Source organism: Lepisosteus oculatus, chromosome 10 (assembly GCF_040954835.1).
Source record: "Lepisosteus oculatus isolate fLepOcu1 chromosome 10, fLepOcu1.hap2, whole genome shotgun sequence".
Lineage (NCBI taxonomy): Eukaryota > Metazoa > Chordata > Actinopteri > Semionotiformes > Lepisosteidae > Lepisosteus > Lepisosteus oculatus.
The window spans coordinates 16,811,489-16,839,089 of NC_090705.1; the positions used below are offsets into that span (position 1 = coordinate 16,811,489).

At 40.0% G+C, this 27,601-nt stretch overlaps 1 protein-coding gene across 2 annotated transcripts; it reads right to left on the reverse strand.

The window, feature by feature from the left end:
• On the reverse strand, nt 1-25,540 carry nup153 (nucleoporin 153). Of its 2 annotated transcripts, none has more exons than XM_015357695.2 (22): nt 25,402-25,540; nt 19,818-20,043; nt 17,665-17,913; nt 16,876-17,009; nt 16,480-16,608; nt 14,374-14,490; nt 14,012-14,056; nt 13,878-13,931; nt 12,694-12,840; nt 12,558-12,610; nt 12,121-12,250; nt 11,364-11,480; nt 10,101-10,199; nt 9,529-9,613; nt 9,101-9,226; nt 7,008-7,637; nt 5,902-6,090; nt 4,147-5,037; nt 3,376-3,699; nt 2,452-2,721; nt 2,054-2,231; nt 1-1,154 (listed from the first exon to the last, which is right to left on the reverse strand). In XM_015357695.2, the coding sequence occupies exons 1-22, from the start codon at nt 25,477-25,479 to the stop codon at nt 1,064-1,066; spliced, it is 4,362 nt and encodes a 1,453-aa protein (XP_015213181.2). In that variant the 5' UTR covers nt 25,480-25,540; the 3' UTR covers nt 1-1,063. The 2 variants fall into 2 exon arrangements, with proteins under 2 accessions (XP_015213181.2, XP_015213180.2); XM_015357694.2 differs by having other exon boundaries at nt 19,818-20,046.
• Nucleotides 25,541-27,601: the final 2,061 nt, after the last annotated feature.

Consider the following 27,601-nt stretch of genomic DNA (forward strand, 5'->3'; position numbering starts at 1 on the left):
TCTATTCATAATTTTATTGATGGCAATTGCCCCATGGGTTTACTTTGTTAATCATACAGTAATAAACATGGCTTTAATATTAAATTGTCTTCCTTATTATCCAAAGTCACCACAGTCCATTTAAACAAAAGATAAAAAAATATATACTTAATACTTTGTACAATACTGGTTTTGGTCCAAACAAAAGTGGATCAGAAAAGCCAATATACCTTAAGTCTTTAAAGAATTCCCAATTCGCATTAAGGTTTACTTAAATGGATTTAGGCAACTTTGAATAATGGAATTTACATCATAAAATCTAAAGACAATACCGAACAAAAAATGATTTAACACACAAAAAAATTAAAAATTTCAAGTTCACATATTCAGATAAAGATAGATCGCAAATCAACCATACTGTATTTACAGAAGTTTATAATAAAATATTGAAAAGGCGGGTTGATGAGAAAAAAGAGAAAAAGAAAACGTTAAGAGATGCAGAGAAGTAAAGATTTACAAAGTCCTCAGGAAGAGGCATCTGTTCATTGCCCCTCTCCACAGTCATGTTAGTGCACGGGACACCCAAGCACACCCCAATTCTACACATTCACTTACTTCACACATCATACATCAATCAGTCTCAGCCACTGATCTCACATTTCAGTCTGTACACAAATCCTGTGGCATAGTTACAATAAAAACCTGCTGTGAACATTATACTGTATAGTGGTGCAGATGAAGAGGTATCAGTTTACAAAAGCCAACAAACTGTGGGCTACATGGATAGCCAGACCATGCTAAATCATTACCGACATCGCTTAGGTCTAAATGACATTTGCTTTTGTTGAAGCTGATATTGTCATGTTTCATCTTTTTCCCCCTCTATTAATCCATCACCTTGCAGCTCAGGAGAATAGAAAACAAGCAGCGACGAAGATTCAGCTGACTAGAGATGGTCCTAGGCAAACTGACTCAGCAGAGCCCAGAGAGTGAGGTACAAACCAGTACAGGGCACCAGATTTATTTGAAATGAGCAGTTTTAAATCTTAAGTACTTCAGTGTCTATTTCAGGGTTTCTTTTCCTTTACTTCCGGCGTCTAACAGCAGTCTTAATCTTCCGTCCAGCAATTGAATGCTGTCCAGGGGTAGGTGTGTTGAATGAACTCTTAGCAGATCTGCAGATGGAAAAAGAACCCCAAGATTAAGGACAGAATAAATGTTAGTATTCTCCACTCCACGTACTAAGACCCCACAATTTTGTGATGCTAGTAATATTAGGTTACTATTTGAGGAAAAGGGGCAGCGCTAATCAATGTACAGCCTGCAATGTAGCAGGAAACTGCCTTTTGCAAAACGTGTGTAACTATACTATGAATAAATCGCTAAAAAAAACAATTAACAGAGCAGAATAAACTACAACTTCTAATTAACTACAAAGAAAAAGCCAACCGTCTTACTCTGTGGACTAAACACTTTTTTTACTTATTTTGAGATATACAAAAAGATAAAATGGTGAGAATGAGATCAATCGTTAGGCTATTCTACCACAAGAAACCGTAAATGGATTTCCAACAAGGCTAAAATTTGTGAAGTCAGAGGAGGGGTTATAGTGATGCTGTAATCCATTACATTTCTGTTTTTTCGAGCTTTAAAAATTGGTGACATTTTCATGCTTGAAGCGTGAGATTACATGTGGAAATCAGTTTGAGCCATTTACATTTTTGACACTAAAGCGCTCCTGTCCAGGAACAAAAAACACTTATGAAGGACCAACAAGAATCATAGATTGGTTTCGATTGTTTAAAATAAATGCACTACCATAAGAACTACTTAATGCTGATAACGAGAAATTTGCACATAGCTTTAAAAGAACAACCTTCCTAAAACTAATTCATAATCACAAAGTTTAAAATTCAAATTCGTAAATTTGAATTTGAAAGGTAAATTAATGTCATTTTTACACTTTTATTTGACAAGCAACTTTTGTTTTAAAGGAACCCTGTTGCTCTTCAACTGTGATGATGCATGGCACCATTGCAAAGGTGATTCTCAAAGCTCTGTGAACCAGGCTTACCCAATGTTGAAGGCTGGGGGCTGGGAGAAGCTGAAGCCTGCAGTGGGCGCTGAGGGTTGTGTCGGGACAGCTGGGGCTGTTGAAGGGCCTGAAGATGCACCTGGCCCTCCAAACGTAAACACCCCACCACTGGTTGGGGCCCCAAAAGCACTAGTGGCCCCAAACTGGAACCCACCACCTGCCAATAATGGAGAAAGGTAACCATGACTTTCTGAACAGAAACAGTCACAAACAATGAACCATCTTCTGTGTAGGAAACTAGGTGTGTTCAAATCACATGTGCTTTTTATGACACGTTCAGGTCTTTGCAAATGCAGTGGGAGAAACAAATATATATTAGTGCAAATTAGCAGTTACTTAAAATCTTCCCTTGTTTTATTTGTGCTTCAGACACTGACCTGGATTGGCAGGTGCTGCTGTGGAGCCAAAGGCAGGCTGTTGATTGTTCTGCTGCCCAAACACTGGAGCCTGACTGTTGGCCGGGGACCCAAAGGAAGCTGGCTGAGAACCAGCTGAGAAGAGAGAAGCTGCTGCTGAACCAAACGCAGGAGCACTAGGCTGGCTGGAACCCTGACCAAAAGCAGGCGCTTGGTTCACACCAAAAGCAGGGGCGCTGGTTGACGAGGATGAAGAGGCAGAGCCAAATACAAATGGAGGAGCAGAGGAGCCTACAGAATGAATTGAAAAAAGTGGAATGTGATTCTCCAATATGCAAAGAGGCTAATCAAACATGGGCTTTAATACAAGATTTCTATGAAAACAAACAAGATGACTGTACTGGTGCTAATGCCCATATGTTACATGTGCCAACTACAAGTAAGGGTAGGTTTACAGGTTCACAGTCTCAGTTACAAAATCTTTTCACTTTTCTATACAAACCTCCAGATTTAAAAGCACTCTGCAGCTCTTCTTTAAACTGCTTATGACAAGACAGAACGCTTTCAAGTGAGCCATAAACCAACTTGCTATGATAATAAGAAGAGAAGGTTCACTTGTAAATTAAGTACTGCAATCTATGTACATGTATGAACAAGTACATCTCACAATTCAGTCTGAAAATGATCTGAAATGGCTTCTGCCCACTTCCTTTACATTTAAACAGTTTGCATCAGTTGTTTTAAACGGATTAGCACCTCAAGTATAATATTTTCTACTGTTCTAACTGAAGATAGTGTGCATATGTAGTCTTATGTGTCACATGCAAGTTATTACCCACATTACATGTTCACGTAGTAACTGAGTAACATTTTAAACAGAAGACAAACTGCAGAAACAACACGGTCCTAAAAATCTCATTTTCGCCAAAAAGAGACACTGCTGACCTGTCGAGCTGGCTGTGGAAGGGGCCGTAGCCACAAAGTTGAATGGGGGGGTTGCGTTACTCGAACCAAACATGAAGGGCTGGACTGTTGTCCCAGCACCAGGAGCTGCAGGGGGTTTGGTCTCCTGCGATCCAAACATGAATGTCTTGGCAGGGGTGCCCTCCGAGGAACTGCCTTGCCCAAAGACAAAGGCTGGGGCAGGATTGGATGTGGCGGAACTGCTGGCGTTCCCAAAGAGGCTGGCGGCTGTGGTGGGGGCAACAGGAGCTGTGGAGGACGATCCACCCGCTAGGAAACTGAAAGCAGGCTTAGGAGCCCCTTGTTCTGAAACACATCAGATACCACACATTTAAAAAAAAAAGTCAAAAGTGCTAATTAGATTTTATTGCTAAAGGGGGTTGACAAAACAACGAGCTGTGACATTAGCAAATGCTGAATGTTTTATGACTGACCATAATGCAGAACCACTAGAATTGTTTAATCTATTAGAGCATAAAGCATATTGAGTCCACATTTTCCTAAAACTCTGGAGCTTGATTTAGAATTCAGAATAAGTTAAGAAAAAGGCTACAGCCGTTCAAGACATGATTCCCTTATAAAGATTAATTAAATTACCTTTTTAATTGGGGCTCTTAGGCACTCGTTGCTTTGAAGTTGTCGATATGCACGACGACAAATGACACAAATAGCAAACTGTGGCCAGGATTTAAAAAGAACCTGACAGACCTTAAATTCAGTGTTTATATAGCGCATGTATGTGAATTTACTAACCGGCAGCTGCAGCTCCAAAAGCAAATGCTGGTTTGGGTGGCTCGGCTGCGTCTTGATTCTCAGCGGGCTTTGCGAATGAGAACGCACTCTTGGTCTCCTCCTTGGGTGGAGCGGTCTTGCCAAACGAGAAGCCGAGCTGCGGGGCGGACTTCTCAGCCTCCTTTCCCGAGTTGAAAAGGAACCCAGAAGAGCTGTTCCCAGTGTCCTGTTTTTCTTCCAGCTTCCCAAATGCAAAAACTGGAGCAGCGGGAGCAGGTGCTGGAGCTGGGGTAGAAGATACCGGAACCACCAGTTCCTTCTCGACAGGCTTCCCAAAGTTAAAACTTAGTGCCGGTGTCTGTTCTACCACAGCTTTCTTCTCCTCCGTTTTCCCAAAGGAGAAAACGGCGGCTGCTGGGGGAACGGATCCCGCCTGCTCTGACTTCTCCTTCGAGGCTGCAAATGTCAAGCCTCCCTCAGTGGGCTTTTCTTCAGCTTTGGCTGGAGTGGAAAGTCCGAACGAGAAGCCTTCCAGAGAGGGTTTGCTCGTCGATTCCGATTTGTTTTCGGTGTGGTTGCAGGCACTATTTCCAGTGCCAAATGTAATGCCACTTGTGATGCCGAATTTAAAACCGCTGCCAAAGGCCTGAGCATCACCCTTTTTGCTGTCATCTGTCTCTGTGGATGCAGAAGAGCTCGTTCCAAACTTAAAGCTTACTCCAAACGCACCAGATGACACATTATTAGATGATGCACTGGAGTCTGTTGTGGTGGAGCCAAATTTTATACCACCCTGGTCTCCAAATGTAAAGCCCCCTGTGTTTGTAGTTGCAGGAGATTCTGTGGCAGAGGATGACTGGATTCCAAAAGTGAAGGGAGATGCTGCAGTATTTGATGACAAAGATGTAAAACCTACAAGAGAACAAATGTAAGCAGTATGTCACTATATCAACACAACCATTATACTACACTGACCTTCAATTAACTTTGCAGGCGGTATTCTACCATTTACTTCCAAAGATAATTAAACAAGTCATTTAGCACCTTCAATAGAGAATACAAGTGCCAGAGGACTGAATATGTAATGTCTCAGTCGTCAATGGCAAAGGGCTATTTAACAATCTTAGTTCTAATAGGGAGACTATGTTCCTTTGTAACAACAAAATTTACCCAACCAATTTGCCAGCAGCCATATCATTCTGCAACTCACAACTGGTAACCCACTGAAGCTAAAAAGGTGTGAGCCTGGTCAGTACCTGGATGGGAGACTACCTGGGAAAAACTAAGGTTGCTGCTGGAAGAGGTGTTAGTGGGGCCAGCAGGGGGCGCTCACCCTGTGGTCTGTGTGGGTCCTAATGCCCCAGTATAGTGACGGGGACACTATACTGTAAAAGAGTGCAGTCCTTCAGATGAGACGTAAAACTGAGGTCCTGGCTCTCTGTGGTCATTAAAAATCCCAGGGTGTTTCTCGAACAGAGTAAGGGTGTAACCCCGGCGTCCAGGCCAAATTTCCCCCTGGCCTTTACCAATCATGGCCTCCATTTAATAATCCCCATCTATGAATTGGCTTCATTACTCTGATCTCCTCCCCACCAATAGCCGATGTTTGGTGAGCGTTCTGGCGCACTATGGCAGGTGGTGCTACACATTGGTGGTGGTGGAGAGGAGTTCCCATTACCTGTAAAGCACTTTGATTGGAGGATTCCAGAAAAGTGCTATATAAGTGTAACCAATGCAGAAAGAAGCTTTTATCCAGAATTTCTTTGGAGCACATACCTTTGGGCTCCACCTTGGCTCCTGGCCTGGCACTCTGACAGGCCACACACTGAGTGGCCTCAGCTTTATTCTGCACGCAGCACACATCACAGTCCCAGCTCCCTTCCGGCTTCTTGAATTTGTCACCAAATCCCTGCAGCGACCCCCCCAAGGGAACAGGGCCAGTTGTTGTGTCAGCTGGAGCTGCACCTAGCAAAGACAAGTTTCATCAGGGCTTTCTGCACAAAAGACCATAAAACACTCCACTCAACTCTCACAACCATAAACCTCTGGAAATTGAGACCAAGTATTCAAAGCACTCATTTGAGTTTGACACTTAGATTTTTTTCCAAACTACTGTATTCTGTACTAAGAATATTAAGCAAGCCTTGCCAATTTTTCAAACTTTCAGTCTGCTCCTTTCCAGGACATCTAAGTATTTTTCATGAATATTTGCTGGTAGAAGCAACACAGTGGTGAGCCTTGCTGCCTCACAGAGTCGAGTCGAATCCTTAGGTTCTGTGTGGAGTCTGTATGCTCTCCCTTTGTGTGTCCTTCTCCTCCATATGCGCTGGTTTCCTCCCCGATTCAAAGACATACTAATAAGGGTAATTGGGTTCTAGGAAAAGTGTGTCTGTGTGTCTGCCCTGCAAATGACTGGCATTCCATTCAGGGTGTACCCTTTCTTGTGCCCTTTGCTTGCCAGGATAGGCTCTGGCTCCCCAGCAACTCTAAACTGGAAGAAGCAGATAGTGATTCACAGCTGTGTAGTACCACCTAGTGGCCAGGTGGGGTAAGAGTAAGGATCGAAAGACCTTCCTAATACAGCCCAGTTACTGGGGAACTCTGCAGCACAGGGATTTCTGCAGAAACAGTTAAATGCCTGAAGGAAAAGATTTTAAAGCCCGAACAGTAAATATATTAGTCATATGTAATGCATAATATTGACCTTGTTGTAGGAGACCAGCACTTTTGTAAAAAAAAAATCCATTTTCTGAAAAATCCCCCAGGGAGCTGCACATGCCACTTTAAAGTGGATCAGGAAACTACTTAACATATGCACTACTTGAATTTGAGTATTATCGGAAGTTATGTCCCTATCTCTAGTTTATAAATAAAGAGCCTACCTGCTTTTGTACTTTGACAGGCGACACACTTGCTGTCTTCTGCCTTATTCTCCACAAGGCACACTTCACACTGCCAGGCACCCTCCTTCTTCTTGAACAGTCCCCCAAACCCCACCCCTGAAGACACCGTAGACACTGCTGTGCCGCCAGCAACAGTGCTACTAGTTGAGGAGCCAGAGGAAGTTGCTGTTGACTTGGGTTCTGAAACAGCAGGCATGGTCAAGGCAGGCTTCACTCCAGTGCCAGGCTTGGGTGTCTCACATGCCACACATTTAATGACATCAGACTTGTTCTGTACTAAACAAGTGTCGCACTCCCAACTTCCAGCTGCAGGTCTGAATTTGTCCACAAAACTAGGCAAGGGCTCCGTTATGGAAGGTTTACTGCCACTGCCGAGACCGGGACCCTGTTTGAAAGAGTCTGTGCCTGGTTTAGCAGATAGGCAAGCCACGCATTTGCCATCAGAAGGACCGTTCTGCAAAAGACAGGTGTTGCACTGCCAGGAGCCAGCTGCTGGTTTAAACTTGTCCCCAAGCGCAATGCCTGAAGCAGGAGAGTTTCCACTGGTGTTTGTTTGGAAAGGCTTGACCGGGATAGGGGTGTTTCTGGATGTCAGAGGAGAAGAAAAACCTGGAAGAGTTGAATATAGGAAGTCACATCTTTGCTTTAGCTTTACTTTTTTACAAAAAGATTTGTTTCTCGGACCATTCTTTCACCCAGCTGGCTGTCGCTCTAGAAAACATTTAGAATAAGGCTGTTTAATCTGAATACAGGGAACAAAAGGGCCAAATGTAGCAACTCTGCCAGGAAAATGGGAAGTTCATTAAATATCTTGGCAGCTGTAGAATGCATAAATGGCCCTTCTGCCTAAGAGCAGAGAGATTTCTAACTGCATTAAAAAGCATATCTCTGGAGGCCAGATATTTAAGCTAAAAACTAATGTCCTTATGACCACAAAATAAAACTCTTCACACAATCACAAGCAGATCAAGGCCATGCCCTAAAGAGGAAAAGAAAGAAGATGAAAGGCAACACCAATAACTGGACATCTGAATTTCTTTTTAAAGCAGAATTGGACGGCCGTCAAGGGCTGGCCTATGTAGCAATTGGGTACCGTCGCAATGAGGAAAACCAAAGCCGTCTGGCCACAAATAATTTGGATTTATTAGGCTGTCTAAACTCAGATCACTAGGTCAACAAGACAACCACATCCATTCTAACAGCTTTCATCTCATTAAAAACTGCACAAATTCCTATTTCCATTTGCGTAAAGCCATTTAATTCACACAGTGGTCTATAGCTGTAATGTTTAATCCAAGTACAAAAATCTTATTTGACAGCTGCCAATCACTTCAATCAAATGATAAAACCCCTGTATCAAAGAGGAAGAAAGAGGACCTGTAATCACACTTTTTCCAACACTGTCAGAGCCTTTCCTTTTACAAGCTCACAGAACCTTTAAGAGGTGGCACCAACTAGACCAGTGGACAAACTGACACCTTCTCAGTAGTCGTGTGGTAAAATGGAAGAACCTACCCAACTATAAAGGCATTCAACTAATTGCATATCAACACTAGGGGAATTTCAGTCATAGCTGGGAAATGACAGCTCACTTAACATGAAGAATTTGATATTTGCAAACTCTAAACTCTAGGTTATGCACCCTTGCCAGCTTTTTCTTGATTAAAGAAAAAGCCTTATCCAAAATGAACTTATTCACATAACTGCTTTATAATCCTCACTCACTGTCTGTTCCTTTCACTTTCCACGTTTATTATGCACAGAATGTGGTCAAACATAGAAATTACATTTTTAAGGAGGATGAATTAAACTTGTTATATCTAGCTTGCTTGCAATGAAATTACAAAACTTTGTGAAAATGGTTTTCTTAAATTGGTCATCCTTCAGTGATACAGTGCAACCACTTCAAGGTTTCTGTATTTGGTTATTGCCACAGTAAACATAGCTTAAAATAGGCCTATGCCAAAGATAAATAAAGGCCCATAACAGCCTTCTGTACAGTAGGTAGGTGTATAAAAATCTGGAAATAAAGTAGTCGGCTCACAACACCAATCCAACAGGAAACCACTTACCTGATCCCTTGAGGATGTCTAATACACTGCCTTCCTTTAAAGTTTTGGCTGGCTTAAAAGGACCCTCAAACACCTCATTGTTCTGTGCAGAGCCAGAAGTTGAAGACGACGCTAAAGAATTTTTAACTGCAAAAAAAGAGAAATATTAGCATTTTAATAACTCTGCTGCAATCCAAGAAGTATTTCTGTAATTTCAGCACACCACAAAAAAACAATGACTCTTAAGTAGCTAAGAATACCTGATAAATACTACATGATATAGGACAAAAAGAACATTTATAGAGATACTTTCAATAGTATGTCTTCAGCTAAGAGTTAAATCAAAAGGCAATAAAGCTACACAAACTAACATCATGCACAAGTACCGGCAATGATGCACTTTTAGAGACATTCATCAATATGAGCTATATTGCCTGTGGTTTGCTCACCTGGTGTCACTGATGAGGGGTAGGTCTTGCCAGTGGAGTTGGAAGGAGCAGTTTTAGCGACAGGAGCACTAAATGTAAATCCAGCCTAAAGAATGATTAATAGTCAATGGTCAGACAACCAAAATGCACTTACAAAATTTTAGGACAATTGGTTAATTCTGAGTACATCCTTCAAGTACTTGTTATACATTATCAAAAACTTACTCTTAGCTTCTGTGCACATTAATATCTTTATATCATGTTAAGCATTCAAAACTGGTTTTAAATAGGAGTGCACAAAGATACCTGCTTGGCACAAACAGAAAAAGGTATTCCCAAAAGGCCTTTGTCCAAAAGTGAAATACTGTTCTGCATTTCACAAAGCAGCCCAACCCCAGATTGCATCATTAAACTGAACTATTGTATGAGTGCCATTTGTATATTTTTTAATTTAAAATAACAGAAAGGTAAGTTTAACTGGATTTTGGCCTTTGGGATCCAAACTAAAACGCATTTAAACATTTCCTCCTTTAAAACATTTGGATGAATTCGTGTTGTCATTATTCAGTAATTTTAACTCCTAGGACACTCACAGATGGTGAAGGAGGTAGAAGGTTTGGCTCTGTTGCTTTGACAATGGGAGAGGAAAAGGTGAAAGCAGCACAGCTTGGACTAGATGTGGCAGAAGGTACCTGAGAATAAATGACAATGACACTCACACAGAACGCCAGAACCTTATACTGAGCACAAAATAGTAGAACGATATCCTTAACATAAAGTAAACACCAAAATAGCAACCATTATTCCAGTATTTGTTAATTCATACCACAGAAAAACTAATATTGGACAAATTCTACAAAAGCAGTCCAAAATAAAACCAGGCAGCTATGCTTCTCAGCTTTATCCCTATGAATATCATAGAACTAGGACAGGATCACACACTAACTTATTATGCACTGCTATTTTTTCCTGTTTGGCTAACATGAAATGCACACCCACAGAATTTGAAATGTTAATATTATTCTTACAATATATTTAAACAAATAGAGTACAACATATTGCACAGCAAAACGGTACACTACATCTTCCTTCTGCCACAATAACGGCATTAGACGTTTTCTTTGGAATCTCTGGATGACATGATTCATGACAAAAAATAACAGTGCACTGGTTACTAGAACACTATTCATATTTGAAGAAAGTCTGAAAAATTGTCATATAACCCATTTCGCATAATTATTAGCTTGGTGCAGAGGACTTACATGACTTGATCGTCTAATTTGGACCATGCTGATAGATAAAAGTGGCAGGCTATATGCACAAAGCACATCATTGTATGGAAGATGCTGCTGGGAAAGATAGATTTAAGGCTTTCTGCACCTGCAGTAACCTGTCCCAAGTGTAACAACTTTGGTGCACATTGTAAAATCTAATGATGCACTTGTCTACACTAGATAATGAAATTAACAGTAAAAGGAGCAGATTTAAGGCAAACCAAATTATTAACACTGGAAAAGGGTTGTGAAGGAAAGACTGTTGAAAAATTATGCAAATGATAAGCTAATTACAGATAAGTGTGTGAAATGGTTCTGAAAGTGACACCTTAAACAGTTAAACCTTTAGACTCCACAGCTTAAGCAAAATCTTAACTGAATATTTCCCTTCGTATGCAGTTACTGCACATTTAATAGTTTGCAATTCTTATACCACTAGTGTACAAGATATATTACTACAGGATGCAGACCTGAGAATATTTAGAATTTCATAAATCTGTACCCCATGTTGGAGGGTTGGAATGATAGCTAAGAAATCTTTGCTTCCTTGCTGATATTGCAAGACTCAGTTTAGTAGCTTACCTTGCTAGTAGCGGGCACACTTGCAGCAGTAGATGGAGGACAGACAAAGCTAAAAGTGGGAAGCGCTGATGTACTGATGGGCAACGAGGTGTTTGGCAGATCAGGCACCTCTATAGTCTATAGCACATTTAAAACAACCAATTACTTATTTGGACAGATTAGAAATCTTACATGTATTTTAAAACTGCTATTATAACACCTTCAAGGCAACCAGCCAAAGCTATGAAAACCCTGCCAGTCATCACTCCTAAACACGCATCATAATGTTGAATATAGATACTGTGAATTGTATGTAGAACCAAATGGTTATATGGCAAATTTAACATACATGCAGGTCATGTGTTAAATCTCAGTCCATAAAACAAGGGATGTTAATAGCTACTGATAGTAAATATACAATGCCAAATACTTTTCCATGTACATTAGCAATTCAGTGGAAAAATATATACATAAAACAGTTATAAATTGATATGAAAGGCGTCTCCCAGATTTTAATAAAATTGTTGGTCATCTTGGTATTTACAGTTATGTAGAAATTTAATAAATTACTAGAAATTAGTGGAAAAAAAGTTAAAAACAATACAGACAATTTAAAACTACCTTAACAGTTGAATGACTGTGATCTAAAACTATAAAGCAGCTCCGGTTTAAGCAAATCTTGGAACACCACAAACAGAATAATTATTCACGCTTTTGCTTAACTAAATATTTTTTCTGATGACCTGCATTCTGTGACACCTTCATGACACATACTTACCTCATTTTCCCGAGTATGCTTGGAAGAGTTTTGAAAAGCTCTCTCCCTCTTCATTTTACCACCTGCCCTGCTAGAACCTGTGCCATTGGCTGCAGGAGTGCTGAACAGGGGGTATGAAAATCTGTTTGTGCTGAAGGAAAACAAAAACGATGAGAAGCACATAATGTAACAGACACCTAGAGAAGAGGTAACAATTTATACTAAAGATTATGTCCAGCTAAGTCTGAGAAAGCCATGCTGAATCTTGTTTATTTGCTTATAAATCTAATAATGTCCACCAAGAAACATTTCCTTCATCTTGCTAATTATCTTCAACTGCATGACTGACCTAAGTCTTTAATGTCGCTCAAAGATTTAAATATTAGCTAGGAGGCAATGAGATGTGTTTTTTATATTCACATTATGGCAGTATTTCACTACAAATGTACTTGTCTCACCTCTGAGGGGGTTCTACTGTTATTTCAGCATCTTTGTTTGATTGTCTTCCAGCCTAAGGAACAGACAAATGTTGAGCATATACATATAAGGACACTCTTCAGAACGGATTAATGACATTCCGACATCTTTACTCACCCGGTCACGGTTTTCCTTCCATTTACGCGAACTGCTCAGGCTACCAGAGGGAGTCAAAGAGGGCTTGAAAGAAATTGATTTGTTCAGAGCTACTGAGGCAACTGTTGGGGTCACGAGCTTCTGAACAGGAGGGTGGGCAGAATCAACCTGGGAAACAGAAATGGATGATCACAGAACCAAAACAACCTCAGATTCCCAGGGATGAATGACAGCAGAATTTTGAGATGTGCAGATGAAATTAAACAGGATAACGATATCTGAATGTACTGTGCTTCTGGAGTCAGGGTTCTTGACAGTATTTTCCATATTTATGCCTTTCACAGTGATAAGCCTGTCAATATTGCATTTTGATTACATAACATTGTGTTAAATTCTACATTCATAATGTTGATGTAAAGAGGAATATCTAAATATTGGAAAGCTTAAATTCAGGCATAAAATTACTTAAGATGAATAACGCTGTAGATTAGGGTGCAGAACTCCAGCCTTAAGCGGTCACACTATCTACAGGCTTTGATTACCTAATCTGATTACTGGTTGAACTGTACCAAGAAACGTTTCTCTCAGGTTCTTGACATGCTGAAGGCAAAGAGACCTGCACGACTGCTGAACTGTCATCCTGGAGGACCGGATCGTTGGATTAAAGTACCATGGCTTAACAGTACAGCACCGGTGTGTCTAACAGGAATTCCAGGCTTATAACTGAGCCCCTTTTAAAAGGTCAGTTATAAAAATTAGCAAAGAACTATAATACTATAGCTGTATGGGGCAACTACAGCTTGTATTAACCAAGTGGGTCTCGAAGGGGTTCTTCAAAGATCCTAACACAAACTGATAATGACTATCAGCTGCTCACAGAAGCCTCTGACTAATGTTTTTCAATAGGCACATATGAACACTTCAGATACTGAACACATTTGCCGTGTTAAATGGAGCTGGAGAATGAAAGTACAAATTGTGCTCGCTGCAAAGCAGCTGTGCAGAAATATCACAATTTTTTCAATAGGCAACTTTGCCAAGTTAAACCTTAACTCCTATTTACAGTGGGAGAGTTTCTGTGTTTTAATATTTCTCCAAACATACTCCAAAAGAAAACTAACCCTATAACAACACTCCAATTAAGCCATAATTCTGTAAATACTAATACTCATAATACTCATTCAAACTGACCTGAAGACACTTACCTTTTTTCTTTTCGGCTGGAAATTTGTAACATCGAGATCACTCCTATCCAGCGACTGTAAAGAAATAATTCAAATTAGAGAAAAAAAAGTATGGCACTAATATTTGAAATATCCTAAGACCGTATCCTACTTACTGTGGACAAAGGTGAGGGTAGAGATGATGGGATTCTTTTAGCATCCTGTAAAAAAATAAAAACATTCAACTGCAAAACTGTTCAGTTCAGCATTTAAATCTTGAAAAATAAATTGTACACAAATTCTATTTCCCATATTCAAAAGAATGTCTACATTCATGCTACATTCTTAGAGCTTTATCAGGTAACCCAAAGGCGAAGGTAGAAGCCTTTGTTGCACAATGGCCAGAAAGAAAAACGTCCATGCACCCTTCAATCTTCAGACGGTTTTTGAGAGACATTATAATTAAAAAATAGATGAATCACCTTCTGAGTTCATTCTCATTGAAGAGACAAAGGTTTTTACTTTTGAAGACACTTACTGCCAAAGGACTTGACATCCGCTCCAAAGACTGCAGAATCCTTCGAGCAGTGGCGCTCGTTACTCCACAAGATGAAGAACTAATTGGCTTTGCTTTAACTTGTCTTCTTACAGGAGCCTAGAAAAAAATAAAGCCTAGTCAGTTTTTCAAAATCCAATCTTTATAAATAAAGTAAAATTTAGATTCAGTGAAATCCTGTTTTATCATTTTTGACAAATGAACACAAACGAACACTAAAAATGAAATATTACTAATCTTACAGAAACTATCAACATGATCTATCTACATAATACATTATCTAAGCACTTTCATTGCAGTCATGGACTACCTTTTTCCTTGCCCATTCTTAAGACTACAGTCCAACTAAATTAAATGATTCAGTGTTTGACAACAAAGTGACCTTGATCAAAACATAACTGTCTCCACTGATATTCTGGCACACAATGTTGTTGGGCAACAAACACCAATGAGAATGAGAAAGGTCCATCTGAGTTCCTGAAAAAAAATGTTTTACAGAGCTTCTAACATCAGCTTCAGATAACTGGATTAAAGGATTCTGGAATTACAGGGTACCCTTGTACTCTGTGAACAGCTGAAGAGAGAGCTGTCATTTTCCATACTGATGAACATACAACAGGTGGACATGTTTCAGCAAGAACTGACTGCGAAGCTTAATTTTAAGGAGAGGAGATGAGTGCTTAGGAGTGAAAAGACAAATATCCTTTAGCTTTCCACATTCTACATTTTTAACATGGACATACTGATAAATCATAATTAAAAAATCAGATTGGGATGGTTCTGTATTTTTTTTTAAATTTGAACCTTTTGGTTTAAACCGACTACAACAAGATGCTGAATAAATTCACCAAAGGAGAAAGTATAATTTTACACACAGAACACTCATGATAAGAGTAGTACAGAGGGATCCAAGCTACAATGGTGTTGCAGCTAAAAAAAAATACAGATAGTAAAATTAAATAACTGACTGCACTGCTGACACGATACTCTCTCATGTGCACTGTTAAGCAAATAATTAACAGCTATTTTTAAAGTTACATTTTGGTATTACTGCATACACGAAACAAGATGGATGAGGAAAAAAAACATTGCTTTTACAGGTTACATTTAAACACTTTCCAGTGCTGTTTAATATGTTAATGTGAAAGTCACATTTTGAAGAATAAAATCTAAATTCACAGTAAGTGTAAACGCTAAAAAAAATCCACGAAATAACATTTTTCAAACAATGAAACCTGTAATTCGTATTTTGCAGGCAGTACAGGGAGCCAACCCATTCCACCATATTTACTGTATACCAGTTTGATATAATCTCTAATTCTGTCACAGTCCAGTGAAAAACTCAAACTACCAAACAGAGCACTGGAGAGACCATATAATCCAGTCTTACCACCAGCCCTACCCTCTGATGCCCAAATCCTGTTCTTCCACATCATCGCTATCTAAAAGCACCACCTGCAGATTCATATCTAAAGACTCCATGGCATTCTCAGAAGAAAAATGAAAGATGGATAGGCCAATCTCTCATCCCCTCAATCAAAAAACACTTCTTCATTGAACTTTTTTACCACATACAAATGTCAGTATGGACATTTAGAAAATTAAAACATTTGATTTTGGTTCGATAAACTCAAAACCTGATTCAGAAAATTAAGAGGAACATTTTCACAGTCAAGTGGCTGAGTTTGAAAACACACATTTAAGAAAAATATCCAAGTATGTGGAAACATTTTTAGATAATAACTAAACATCTAGGTTAACTAAAAAGGAAATGAACCACAAGAACCGGTCCCTTGTTCATAGAAACTTGTGAAAAGGCAGGCTGAGATGTTTGGGATCAGGTTGTTTCCCAGAACGTCGAGAAGTAACACCTTCTTTAAGTGGACACCGTTCAAGTGTGTACAGTAGAGAAGTAACCTGAAAGCTTACAATGATCAGACAGCACGTTTTCACATATCCCATCAAAATCTCAAAACTGAAAACCTTCTACTTTTTCTGATATTTAAATCAACTAAAAATATTGCTCTTGTACAATAATCTGCACTTTCAAGTATTTTAGATTGGTCCAGTCCCGCGGAGAGACTTTACCTGGTATGGCGTGCCACGTATCCTGGAACTTGTCCTCACTGCCGCTGCCCCTCCATATGTGGTCTTTCCAGGATAGAAGGGAGAGTCACCAAGCTGAGTAGAGTTGAGTACTGAATTGTTTGCAAGGGTCTGAAGAAAAAAGGATGATAATTAAACACCGAAGGACTGTTTAACTGCCTTTAACAAGTGCTAACAATTAAAGACAGCAGACACTTTCACCTCATCTGAAGTTTAAAAAGGAAGCACAATATTGCGATCATTTATAATGGATGTTTGCATGCTTTTTAAAAGTCTCAAACTTTTAAAGAGGTGAATCACCTCTAGACAGTTTAGAGAAAAATTATGAAGGCAGCCTGAGGTCAGAGAAGAGTTAAGGATCAGCAAAGGAGAACTCACACTGGAAGAGTTTCCAAACACAGACAGGTTGAAGGCTGGCTTCTTCAGACCAGCTCCTGCTTGATGGGGAACAAAGCGCTCAGCCTCTGGGGACCACAGAGGGGGCAAACAGGTGCTCTTTGAAGTGGTCACATCTGGAAAGGGAAACACTCAGAATGCGGGGGGGACCGTGGACATAGCCCTGCTCTATTAAAAATACTACCCCCCCCACTTAAATAATGACATAGTCCATTGACATCCCAGTAATTTTGCAGCTTGAGGGCAAATTACAACTTTATAAACATTCAGTGTCATACAGACTTTAGATAAAACGAACCAATACATAATGCCATACATACATATACCATAACCAGAGTTAATGAAGGTAAAATTCAAATTAATCCACTGTACCCACAAATCTCAAGCAGCCTGGCTACATTTTAACGTCTTTACTCTTACGTATGAGGGCTGGTGGTAAATTATTCCCAGTTACACTTTCATAATGAATGATTTAAAAACAATGTGGATAAGGTTCAGTTGTATAAATGGTCTCATATCTATTTTCTAATAATCATTTACTAAGTTAAAGTTGGACAGAATACTATTTAAATATCTATAAATATATTTGCATTTACGACTAACACTAATGTTAATGTGACCTGAAAACCCTAAATCGGGGTTCCACTAATATCAGTGGAGAAAACAAAACCAGGGAAATGTTTCTGAATGACATCCCATGTTATCAACCAGGATTAACCTGCTGCACGAAACCAATTTCAGACCCTTACGGAAGAAAAGAGAGCTCCATACCTTTGTCAGAGGCCCTTGAAGAGAAGCCACTGGTGGTGGAGATGTTGTCGTCTTCATGCTGAGAGGTAGAGTCCTTTATCTCCTTGACCAAGGAAAAGCCCGAGGAGTTGATGGGAAAAGCTGTGGATGTGGAGGGCTGGCTGTGCAGCGCAGGCGAGTCCAGTGTGGAAAGGTTCAGGTGACTGCGGTTCAGGGGTGGCCTGGCAAGAACGTCCTGGAAGTTCAAGGCTGACCGACTGGTGGAGGGCTCTGAAAAAAGCACATTTGCATTTTTAAAAATATTTAGAAAAAAATACGAACATAAAAAAAGGTCACAAAGAGGAAAGGTCCTCTCTTCCTCTTTATCATTAGTAGCTAACTCATCCGGCCACATCTTTAACGTACTCAGAGAATTGGCTTTGACAGCATAACTGGCCCGTTTGGTCAAGAATAAAAAGGTTTAGTTTTGACAGCCTGACAGTGTAGGACATTCCTCCAAAACCGACAATGCATCTGGTATTCTCTTGACTTAATTCCACATAATATTTTTGGAACACAGGAAATCACAAAGGTAGTCTTCACAGTCTGTTGCATAATTTTAATATAACATTCTGTAATGTAAACTATAATTTACATTAAATATTAACTATACTGTATAGTTCAATGTATAATTATCTTTTTTTGCCTTTTTTATTTCTTTCCAGCATTGTCAGCAAGATGGAACTATAAAAACTCAAGTAGGCTCCTTAAACTCTGTATGTCTACATTAAAAATTATCTGCCACGTGCTTGCCCAGTCTAGATATTATATATTTTTTATTTTCACCTGCTGCTTTTAGTACCAATTCTCCCATTTCGGTATAATCTGCCAACTTGATTTAGTTCACTATACCTGAATTTAGATTGATAGAACACAGGAAGTGGTTTGAACATAGATCCCTGTAGTGCTCCCCTTATTACAAAACCAACTTGAGCAATCACCCCTTACACTATACTTTAAGTATTTCAAAATCCAATCACGTCTTACGAGAAACATTACAAAAGCTCAGTACACAACAATACCTATGCGCCATGTATCCATTTCTATTGCTTGTTCCAAAATACTTGAGTAATCTTTAAGTATTTTTTTAAATCTTAAGTAAAACCTACCTTTTCTAAATGCACCTCGGTTTTCCCTAATTTTGTTCTAATTGTTTCCATATACTTACATTTAACAAAATTCAGATTTATCTACAATTACTTAGCTGAGTTTTGTCACTCTGTTTGTAGATGGACACTACATTATCACTTTACACATTTCCATCAAGCACATGATTTTAAAACCATTCTACAAGCCTGTATACCTTAATCACTGATAAGAAAAGCAACACAATGAAGAAGTACACACCAAAAAGAGCTTGTGTATTAAAAGCTTTGCAACAATTTAATGACTAAAGCGTCACAGGGCTTCTTATGCGTCATATGGGTAGTTAATTTATTAACGTCTTATGTTAAAGAAATCCAGACCAATTCCTTTCACCCATCAAGCCAAAACAACGGTTTAGTGTTTCTTTTAACAGAAGATCAATGCCTTCCGGCATTAGGAAACATTTAAAGGTCACCAACGTGTTTTAAATCAACATCGGCCTTTTTTACATATGGAGAAATGGCTACATTTTGTTTCCAAAATCCAAACTACAGCTGTCTTTTCACACAGATGCTTTTCAGACCACCAAGACACTATTTGATCAATTAATTACAAAGAATTACGACTTTAATGGCAAGACAACAGGCGCAACTGGAGGTCACCTGCAAAACAAATGCGTATATGACAGCTCTTTTTCTTTGTCTTGCTGGTGCACAGTATGTACCACAAAATGCCACTGTTCAAACCCTTTAAGTCAAGCCCAAACTTGATATCATCCCAAGGAAAACAATATAAAACAATTCTTCCATGTAAACCCAAATAGTGACCCGACCTCCACTAACCATTTGTGGGCTGTGTCGCAATCACTTGGTAACCAGTTTCTCACAAGGGAAGATGGCCGTAGGTTGCTGGTGAAGCATTCAGTGTTTGAGCACTATAACCCTTTAAACAGCAGCATTCAAATTCTAAAGATTTGTTAACAAGAAGAGTGTGTAAAAAAAACACTTGCATATTTCAACCTGTATTAGGTCAAAGAGTTCACAGCTCACCTGCATTACTGGTAGTGGGCTCCTGGGTGCTTGTCCTGTCTGGAAGGTGGACTACGTCCTCCTCATCGCTGGGATCTCGGCTGCTCCTGTGAGTCTCCTGCTCATCTGCCCCTTCCCTGACCTCCTCCGTCTCCGTGTCTGTCGGCTCACCATTCTTGAAGTACTTCTGCAGCCAGCCTGGGACGATGCTCTTCACCGTGTCAGTCACTCTGCTTATAATACCTTGCTGCTGTACAGGAGAGAAATAAGGAGGGACGGCTCAGCAAGATTGCATAAGAAGAGCCTCAAGAAAGGAATGGATTAAACCAAGGAATGAATCGGACAAATAAGGATGTGAAGAAAACGATTAACCATAAAACACAGCATCCACAATTGCTCAGTAATCTGCCTATCAGAATTGTCTCAGAAATAACACGTATAGGAACACACGGAGTAGCCACAGCATTATGCCAAAAGCACAGAGGGATCCTGAGCTATAATACCTATAAAGTTTATTCTCTAATAGGTGGAGAATTTCAAGATTCCTATATTGGAAAGCCATATACAATGTCCCAATTTATTTTCAACAACCTTTGTACATTATAATGCAGTTTTACTCTTCAAACAGTAAAAAACTTGTCGGTTGACACTTTGACCTTTGAGGTTCCAAAATTTTAACTGGTTACACATTCACTTTCAAATGCCAATAACTGCCTCAGCTCCATGCAAGTGAAAATACACTTGCCTAGCTTGCAGGGAGCCTATTGTGAGTAGCAGCAGTATGCAGTAGCATCTAGAGCCCTGGACCTGGAGATCATTGACGGGGCTCTAAGTAAGTTGTACACTGGCTTTTACTCTGCTTACAGCTACACCGTCACATACATTCCATAAAGGAGCTTTTGCTATCATAAGATTCAGCACATACTGTGCTAAGTGCTGCAACATAAAATAAAGCCAGGTATCAAGATGGGATTGAAATAAAACATAATATATTCAGACCATTCATGAAACTATCAGTGTGAAAAAAATCATGTCAATTGAAACATGGAGAAGTTCAGAAAGACTACTGAGAGAATGTTTTAAAGCAAAAGTGGCAACAAAAAAACACAAGTATCTACTAAAACTGTACATAGAACATAAATAGGTATGTGTAAAAGTTAGACAAAGGCATCTATCAAATATTTTTAACCATTTTATCGGCCACTAAAAAGACTGACTAGCACACGGCCACATTTACCTGAGTACGTCTAAAGAACGTTTTTAAGAAAAAAGGAATATCGGCAAAAAACAGTGGTTCGTTCTAAACTTTTCTAGCAAAACCCCTTTGCTAGTGTTTTTGCTGCAGAAGCATCTAAAGATACATCTGGATTTCAGTTTAGTGCTGAGGAAAAATATTTGAATTCTGAATTAACATTTTGACTAACAAAAAATGATACATTTGATAACCCTGCCTAAGATGTTTGTATACAGGAGCAGGACAGAAGCTGTGGCGTGAGAAAATACAAACACCCCCACAGTCACGCATCTACAAAGAAGTATTGATGCCTGCTTTTTAAGAAAGATTGAATATTCAAATAAAAACCGCTGGTCACATTGTCACAGACTGCTAGCACTGCCTTAGCTATGTCTTAATGGCAGCTGTACTAAAATGTATGTTTTCATGAGCCTGTAAAGGCTTTCACTAAAGCAACTGCATGACCTTAGTTTTAAAAAATTTCATTGAAGAAACTGTTCCAACCCAGTAAATTCAAGCACGTTGGGGCACAAGAGGGCACTGTCAAAACGCCAAGGGTTCAGCTAGAAAAGAGTCTGAACAAACTTCCAAACAAACATGCAGTTAGGAATCTGGGTCAGCTGTGCGTTTCAGACCTGAGTCTGCCTGCTCTCAGGACCTAGGGGAAAGACAATGCATCACACCCACAATCTCAGAGAGGTTTTTAAATCCCCTCAATTAAAATAACCACTAATTTGAACCAAAAATTCACCCCACAAACTGAACAGGAATGAAAGCTTCTACAGCATATTCCCAAATCCCAACCGTACTAGCTGAAATCAGCTCAGTAACCCTTTCGGCCGATAAAATAGCAGTACACCACAACAAAGGGACACTTTGAAAATGATAGCTTCCTTCAACGAAAAAGTTTATATACGCTCCATGTTATGAATGGAAATAATAACCAGAAAAAATAAGAACTAGGGTTTTGTCCAAAATGTGCATTGGCAGCCCTTCCATAATGCTGCCAAATTAACTCTTGTGAATTTAACTCAAGACAAATGTTTGGGAGGTAATGCCAGAGAATGAAAAAAGCTTATAATCATGTTGGCATCTCAATAAAGAGACTCTGAGCTATTTTACAATTTCTAAAAAGGCAACAACACTTAAAAGACATGTTTTTAAAAGAAAACTTTGGATTTGATCAATAACCGACACTGGTAAACAATGAATTATTGTTCTTCAGCTGTAAATCTTTTATTTATACTTCATTAAGAAATACATAATCAAAACTAGTTTTACCTTAATTTTTGGTTCACAACTGAATGATAGAAAAAAAAATGTTTCGTTTGGGTACCATGAATAATGACGCTCATTTAAAAAAAAATATCCCTCCTTCATGATAACAGAACTGTACTAATGCCAGACAGCGTGACAACTTGACCTGTAAGAAAGTACATTCCTGACTCAGCTGGTTCTGAGCTATGTATTAAGTGCAAGTGCAATGAGTAGATTATTAAAACTGTGTGGCCCTGATGCAGATATCTTAATGAATGCAAGCACAAAAGCTGTCAGATGATGCAGATGCTGATATGAACCTCTGGAAAGCTCATTACATACTCAAAACCTGGGTTGAGACAAAAAGTTGGAATAAAACAACCTGTACGTGTACCTTACACTTACACTAAAAAATGAATCCTGACATATCCACACTCTTATCACAACTTTAACCTTAACTATCACCAATTCTTTGACGATAACCCTATACCACATTTCTAACCTGAAATTCAAGAGTACATATTGAGCTGTCCAAATTCGGTTACTCAGCCCTCTGCTTGATAAAAAAGAATAATTAGGAGTAAATGATAAGAGCCGATTTGGGATGCGTTTTCAAAGAGATGTTAATTTGGTGAAGGGGACAATTTATAACTTAAATTTACAAATAGCTGCCTGATATTTCAGTTGTCTGGCACCTTTAAAAAAATACAGAACTTCTAAGACAACACAACAGAGGAAAACAAAATTCAGATGCATATGGATTTGTTGCCCTCTTCAAAATGTTCTCTAGTTAAATGATCACATTTGGAGAATCTGTGCAGGAGTGTCTAGTTACTACAGAACTCATAGCAACACAGAGTATTCGGACTGCATTGCACAGGGACACCTCACTTCCCAGCCTTTCTGGCAGGTTCATCCTGATGTGACTATTAGTTTTCCTGAATGATGGGTATGTGGCATTTAAGCCATGTATAAATGATGGGAGTCCCAAAAAACTATGCAACCCGATTCAAAGCTTCCATTGCAGATGGAAGGGGCGATGCAGATGCAGATACAGATACAGATGCAAAATGCAGGGGCGGAGCGGTGGCTCTGTGGCTAAGGATCTGCGCCTGTGACTGGAAGGTTGCCGGTTCAAATCCCCGCGGCCGGCAGAGGAATGGGCCCCTACTTCGTTGGGCCCCTGAGCAAGGCCCTTAACCCCTAACTGCTCCAGGGGCGCCGTACAATGGCAGCTTCTCTCCCTGTCTGTGTTTCCATGGAGAAAAGCCGGGGTATGCGAAAAGGCGAATTCCTAATGCAATAAATTGTATAGGGCTAATAAAGAAACATTAAAAACACTAAAAAAAGATGTACTGCCTCATAGGCTGGCCACACCAGTTTAAATTAGAACGTGCCCTCTGTGTGGTATATGTCTTCTCCCTGATTCTATACGAGTCTTCTCCATGTGCTCCAGTTTCCTCGAAGACACGCTGGTCAGGATAACTGACTCTCTCATTGTCCCTATGTCCGTCTTTCCTGCAACATACCATCCAGAGCGAGTCTCACCTTGTGACCCTCGCTAGGAACAAACAGCTTTCTGATACTAGATGAACTGATAGTTCAGTTTTCTTTCACTACACATTTTCCTTCCCCGTATTTTGGACAACTTTCGGCACAGTGAAAGCGCTTCGAAAGACCAGGACAGACAAGAAGAAAAAATATCCTGCAACTTAAGGCGCATTTAAAAAAAAAATTAAACCTCATTCCTAAGACAGAAGCATTCAGGAGATGAACTGGCATATTATGTAACAGGCCCAGTCTTGCATAATTTAACTTTTCATGAACTTGGCCTATTTAAACCAATTTTTGTACCTGCATCATGAGTGATGTTCTTAGATCTGTCATAATATGCCATCATGACAGATCTAAGATAAAAAAACAGCACAAAAAATCCCCAAACAGTAGCAAATCTGTTAACCAGCTGTATTTTTAAATGATTGGGTTAGCTACTACAGTTCTCCTTGGTGAAATCCTAAATTGCGTGATAAAGTTTGAAACAAAGGTTGCGAGTTAACAGCAAGATGCTTCAGTGTGACTAAAAACTCACAGCTCAAGCCTGTGGAATGACTTCATCTAATACAAACCTACACTCGGGTTCTTCTTGACAGAATCCACATGTCCAGAATTTGGAGTGATTTAAATGGAATTGAAAAAAGTTAAATATAACAACATTGTTATACTCGAATGGTTTTAAAAGGTGGGGGGGGCGTTCTTTTTCAAGCTTTTTGGGTGCCCGGACATGATATTTAAAGAGAGACGAAACTTAGAATAAAATACAGCACCCCACGAATAAACCACTTTTAATTGGGTTGGTTAGCGCATACTCCTCAATAACGGAGATTACACTTTAAACCTCACATTGGGAAGTGCAAAGGTTTAGGAATACAATATACTTATCCCGCTGGCGTTCGAACATCGAATGCCGCAAAATTTCGGCGATCTGCCCGCTTACGACGTGATCGCAATCACTGCACTGCGAGATCCGGAGCCACATGCTCGGAGCACAGGAGCGCACCGATCACCCTGACTCGCCGTCTAAAAGGACGGAACTCGGCGGTCTCAAGGATTAATTCCGCGAAGCGAAATTATCGGGGCTTTCCCCTGTTTCCACCTGGCGAGTGTGTGCACGCCACTCCGGCAAGAGTTACAGTCTTAAAGCAACATGCGGGGCCTGGACTCGCTCCAGGGTGGACGCACGTTACATTTTTAGCGCCCGAAAAAAAAAGTAAATAAACAAAAAAAAATCAGCGAAGAGAATACCAGTAAAATCGCAAAATGATGCAAAGTTTAAGTACCGCTTAATGACAATCCGATAATGCACCCCGACTGCCTCTTCACGCCACCGCTACTCGCAGTGTGCTCCCGGGCTGCCTTATTTCCCCGACCTCCCCGATGTGTTCAGCCTGCCTGCGCGCCCAGTAGGCCGCAGACACCAGGTACCAGAGAGCGCAGGCCTCCGAGGATGGGGCAGACCAGGCCGCAAGACGCCGTTACAAACACACAACACCTGACTACCACCAGCGAGCAAGACACCGCCGTTTTCTTTTAGCCACAAAGCAGAGTTCAATTTACCTGTTTGCCTTTGGCGTAAGGTTTCGAAGCGATGTGGTACCTCCTAGTTCTGATTTTCCCTCCTCCTGCAGCCGCCATGGTTTACTCACAACAGCTCACCGCTCGGTATCGGATACTCTTCTCCCGTCAGCCTCCGAGAAGCCTGGCCCGCCGCTATACCGACATGCATCGCGGGCGAGGCGTATGCCAAGGGTTTGTGGGACCTGAAGTTCTGTTTTCTGGTACGCCTCGTGGAAGAGTTAACTTAATTTTTTTTAAATAAAAAAGCTGAATGCGTCGGATAAAATCATACATTCGTCAAGATGTATTTTTTATTAATCACATTTAACTTACGTACACACGGAATATTACCATTTATAGACACGTCTTTGAAACGTACAAAAAGGAATTTGGGTACACCGACCTGTTCAGATCTTTCTATCTTGACGACGTTTGAGCACATAGGTTTTACTGCTAGAATTTTACGAGTGACACAATTTGTTACCTGTACTTTAAATTGAGTTGATTGAGTGAAGGTTTTTGCTATTCTGAGAACCTCAATTCAATTCCCATGTTCCAGGCTAGAAACACTAATTTTGTCAGTGCTCACCTCTAAATGATTTTTTTAGCATGCTGACAAAAGGTTTAAACTATTCCATGTAAAAGCAATCTAATTTATAACTTAAACGTTACTTACACTTGATTTAACCTTTGCAATCTCAATGCTATGCCCAAGCATTCTTTTGTCCTTTTTTTATTACTTCCTCATACTATGTAGTTGATGACGGTGAGAATTCAGTGTACTTTGCCTGAATAAAGAATAAAATCTCCGGAGGAATTGTGACATCACCCAAGCACAGTCAACACACCAGAGGTAAAAAATCAGCATATATTTTATTTTAACTCCCCTGGGGAGCTGGAGTACAACTTGTACTCTCTGACTCTGTAAATACAGTACAAGAACCCTGAATAGCTCCTGAATGCCTTCCATGCAGGTGCTGGCCATTCTCAGATACCTTCCAAGCTGGCCTTGCCTGCAAGTTGCTCTTAAACCAGGCAAGAAAGCAACCCAGTTGCAGTCTCCCACATCTACTCTTGCCCCCTAAACTGGGGCAGGTAAACTCCACTGGGTGTGTGATAGCCAGAAATATGGCAACTGAAATTACCGCTTTGAATTACTGTGAAGGGCATTCGTCTTGATTTTCAAATGTGATAGTGTAGGACGCTTTCCGCAAGAAATGCAGTGGATGGAATTGCAGGACAGGCACAATGCCCTCTGGGTGATCTGGAGTGGATATGAATTTACTGGCAATACAGTGTCTTCTGGTCCATCACAAAGTGTCTAGCACGGATTGTGAAGAGATCTGTGGATTAGAGTGATCTTTCCCGAACAAAGTTTCCTTCCATTTACACTGGCCAACCATTTCAGGGAACATACCAGTACAGTCAGGATTGAGGTCCTTCCCAGTCCTGTAATATATACACACACTATTGTGTCTGCCACAGTCATGGCCACAAAGACCTCTGTTTCTGTCCTTTGGCAGGAATTTAAAAGCCCCAATGCCAGAAAAACATCAAGTGAAATTTAATATAATTTTGTGCAGAAGAGTCCACATAGGAAGATGGCACAAATACATATGAGGCAGTAATAGTGAGATCTAGGAAGTTACAGTCTGCATGAAAGGATCTATGTTTTTATACAGTATGTAAATATCCTTTTTAATGTCCTTGTAGTACTTTAGAGCGATTTTACATTCAAAGGTAATGAAGTCATCCTCTGGAACAGCCTCTATGCCAGTGAGCCTTGTTACTTGAACCGAGTGAGAAAACAGTCCTAAAAACCTTTGGTTTCAGCTAGAGTTACAGATCACGGATCTGAATCCGTGATGTAAAGAGTTCAGGGTTATATTGGCAAGACTGCAGACTGGTGTTGTACACAGAGCTTCAGAGAAAGCACACACAATTATACAGTAAATGACATATCTGTCAGTGAAGATATTCAGCCTTTAGGAAGTGGCCATAAGCCATTTAAGCATACTGTATGTTTTCTTACAAACCTTTTCATGAACTGCCTTTTTGGGAGATGCTCTTCAGACGGCCTTTAACGGAAGAGCTAAGTAATAAGTAATAAAAACCTATAGACATCCAGAATAATCTGAAAAGCCGATTCACACAGCCATTACTGAACTGTCACTCTGATTCACAAGAAGAAGTACACTAA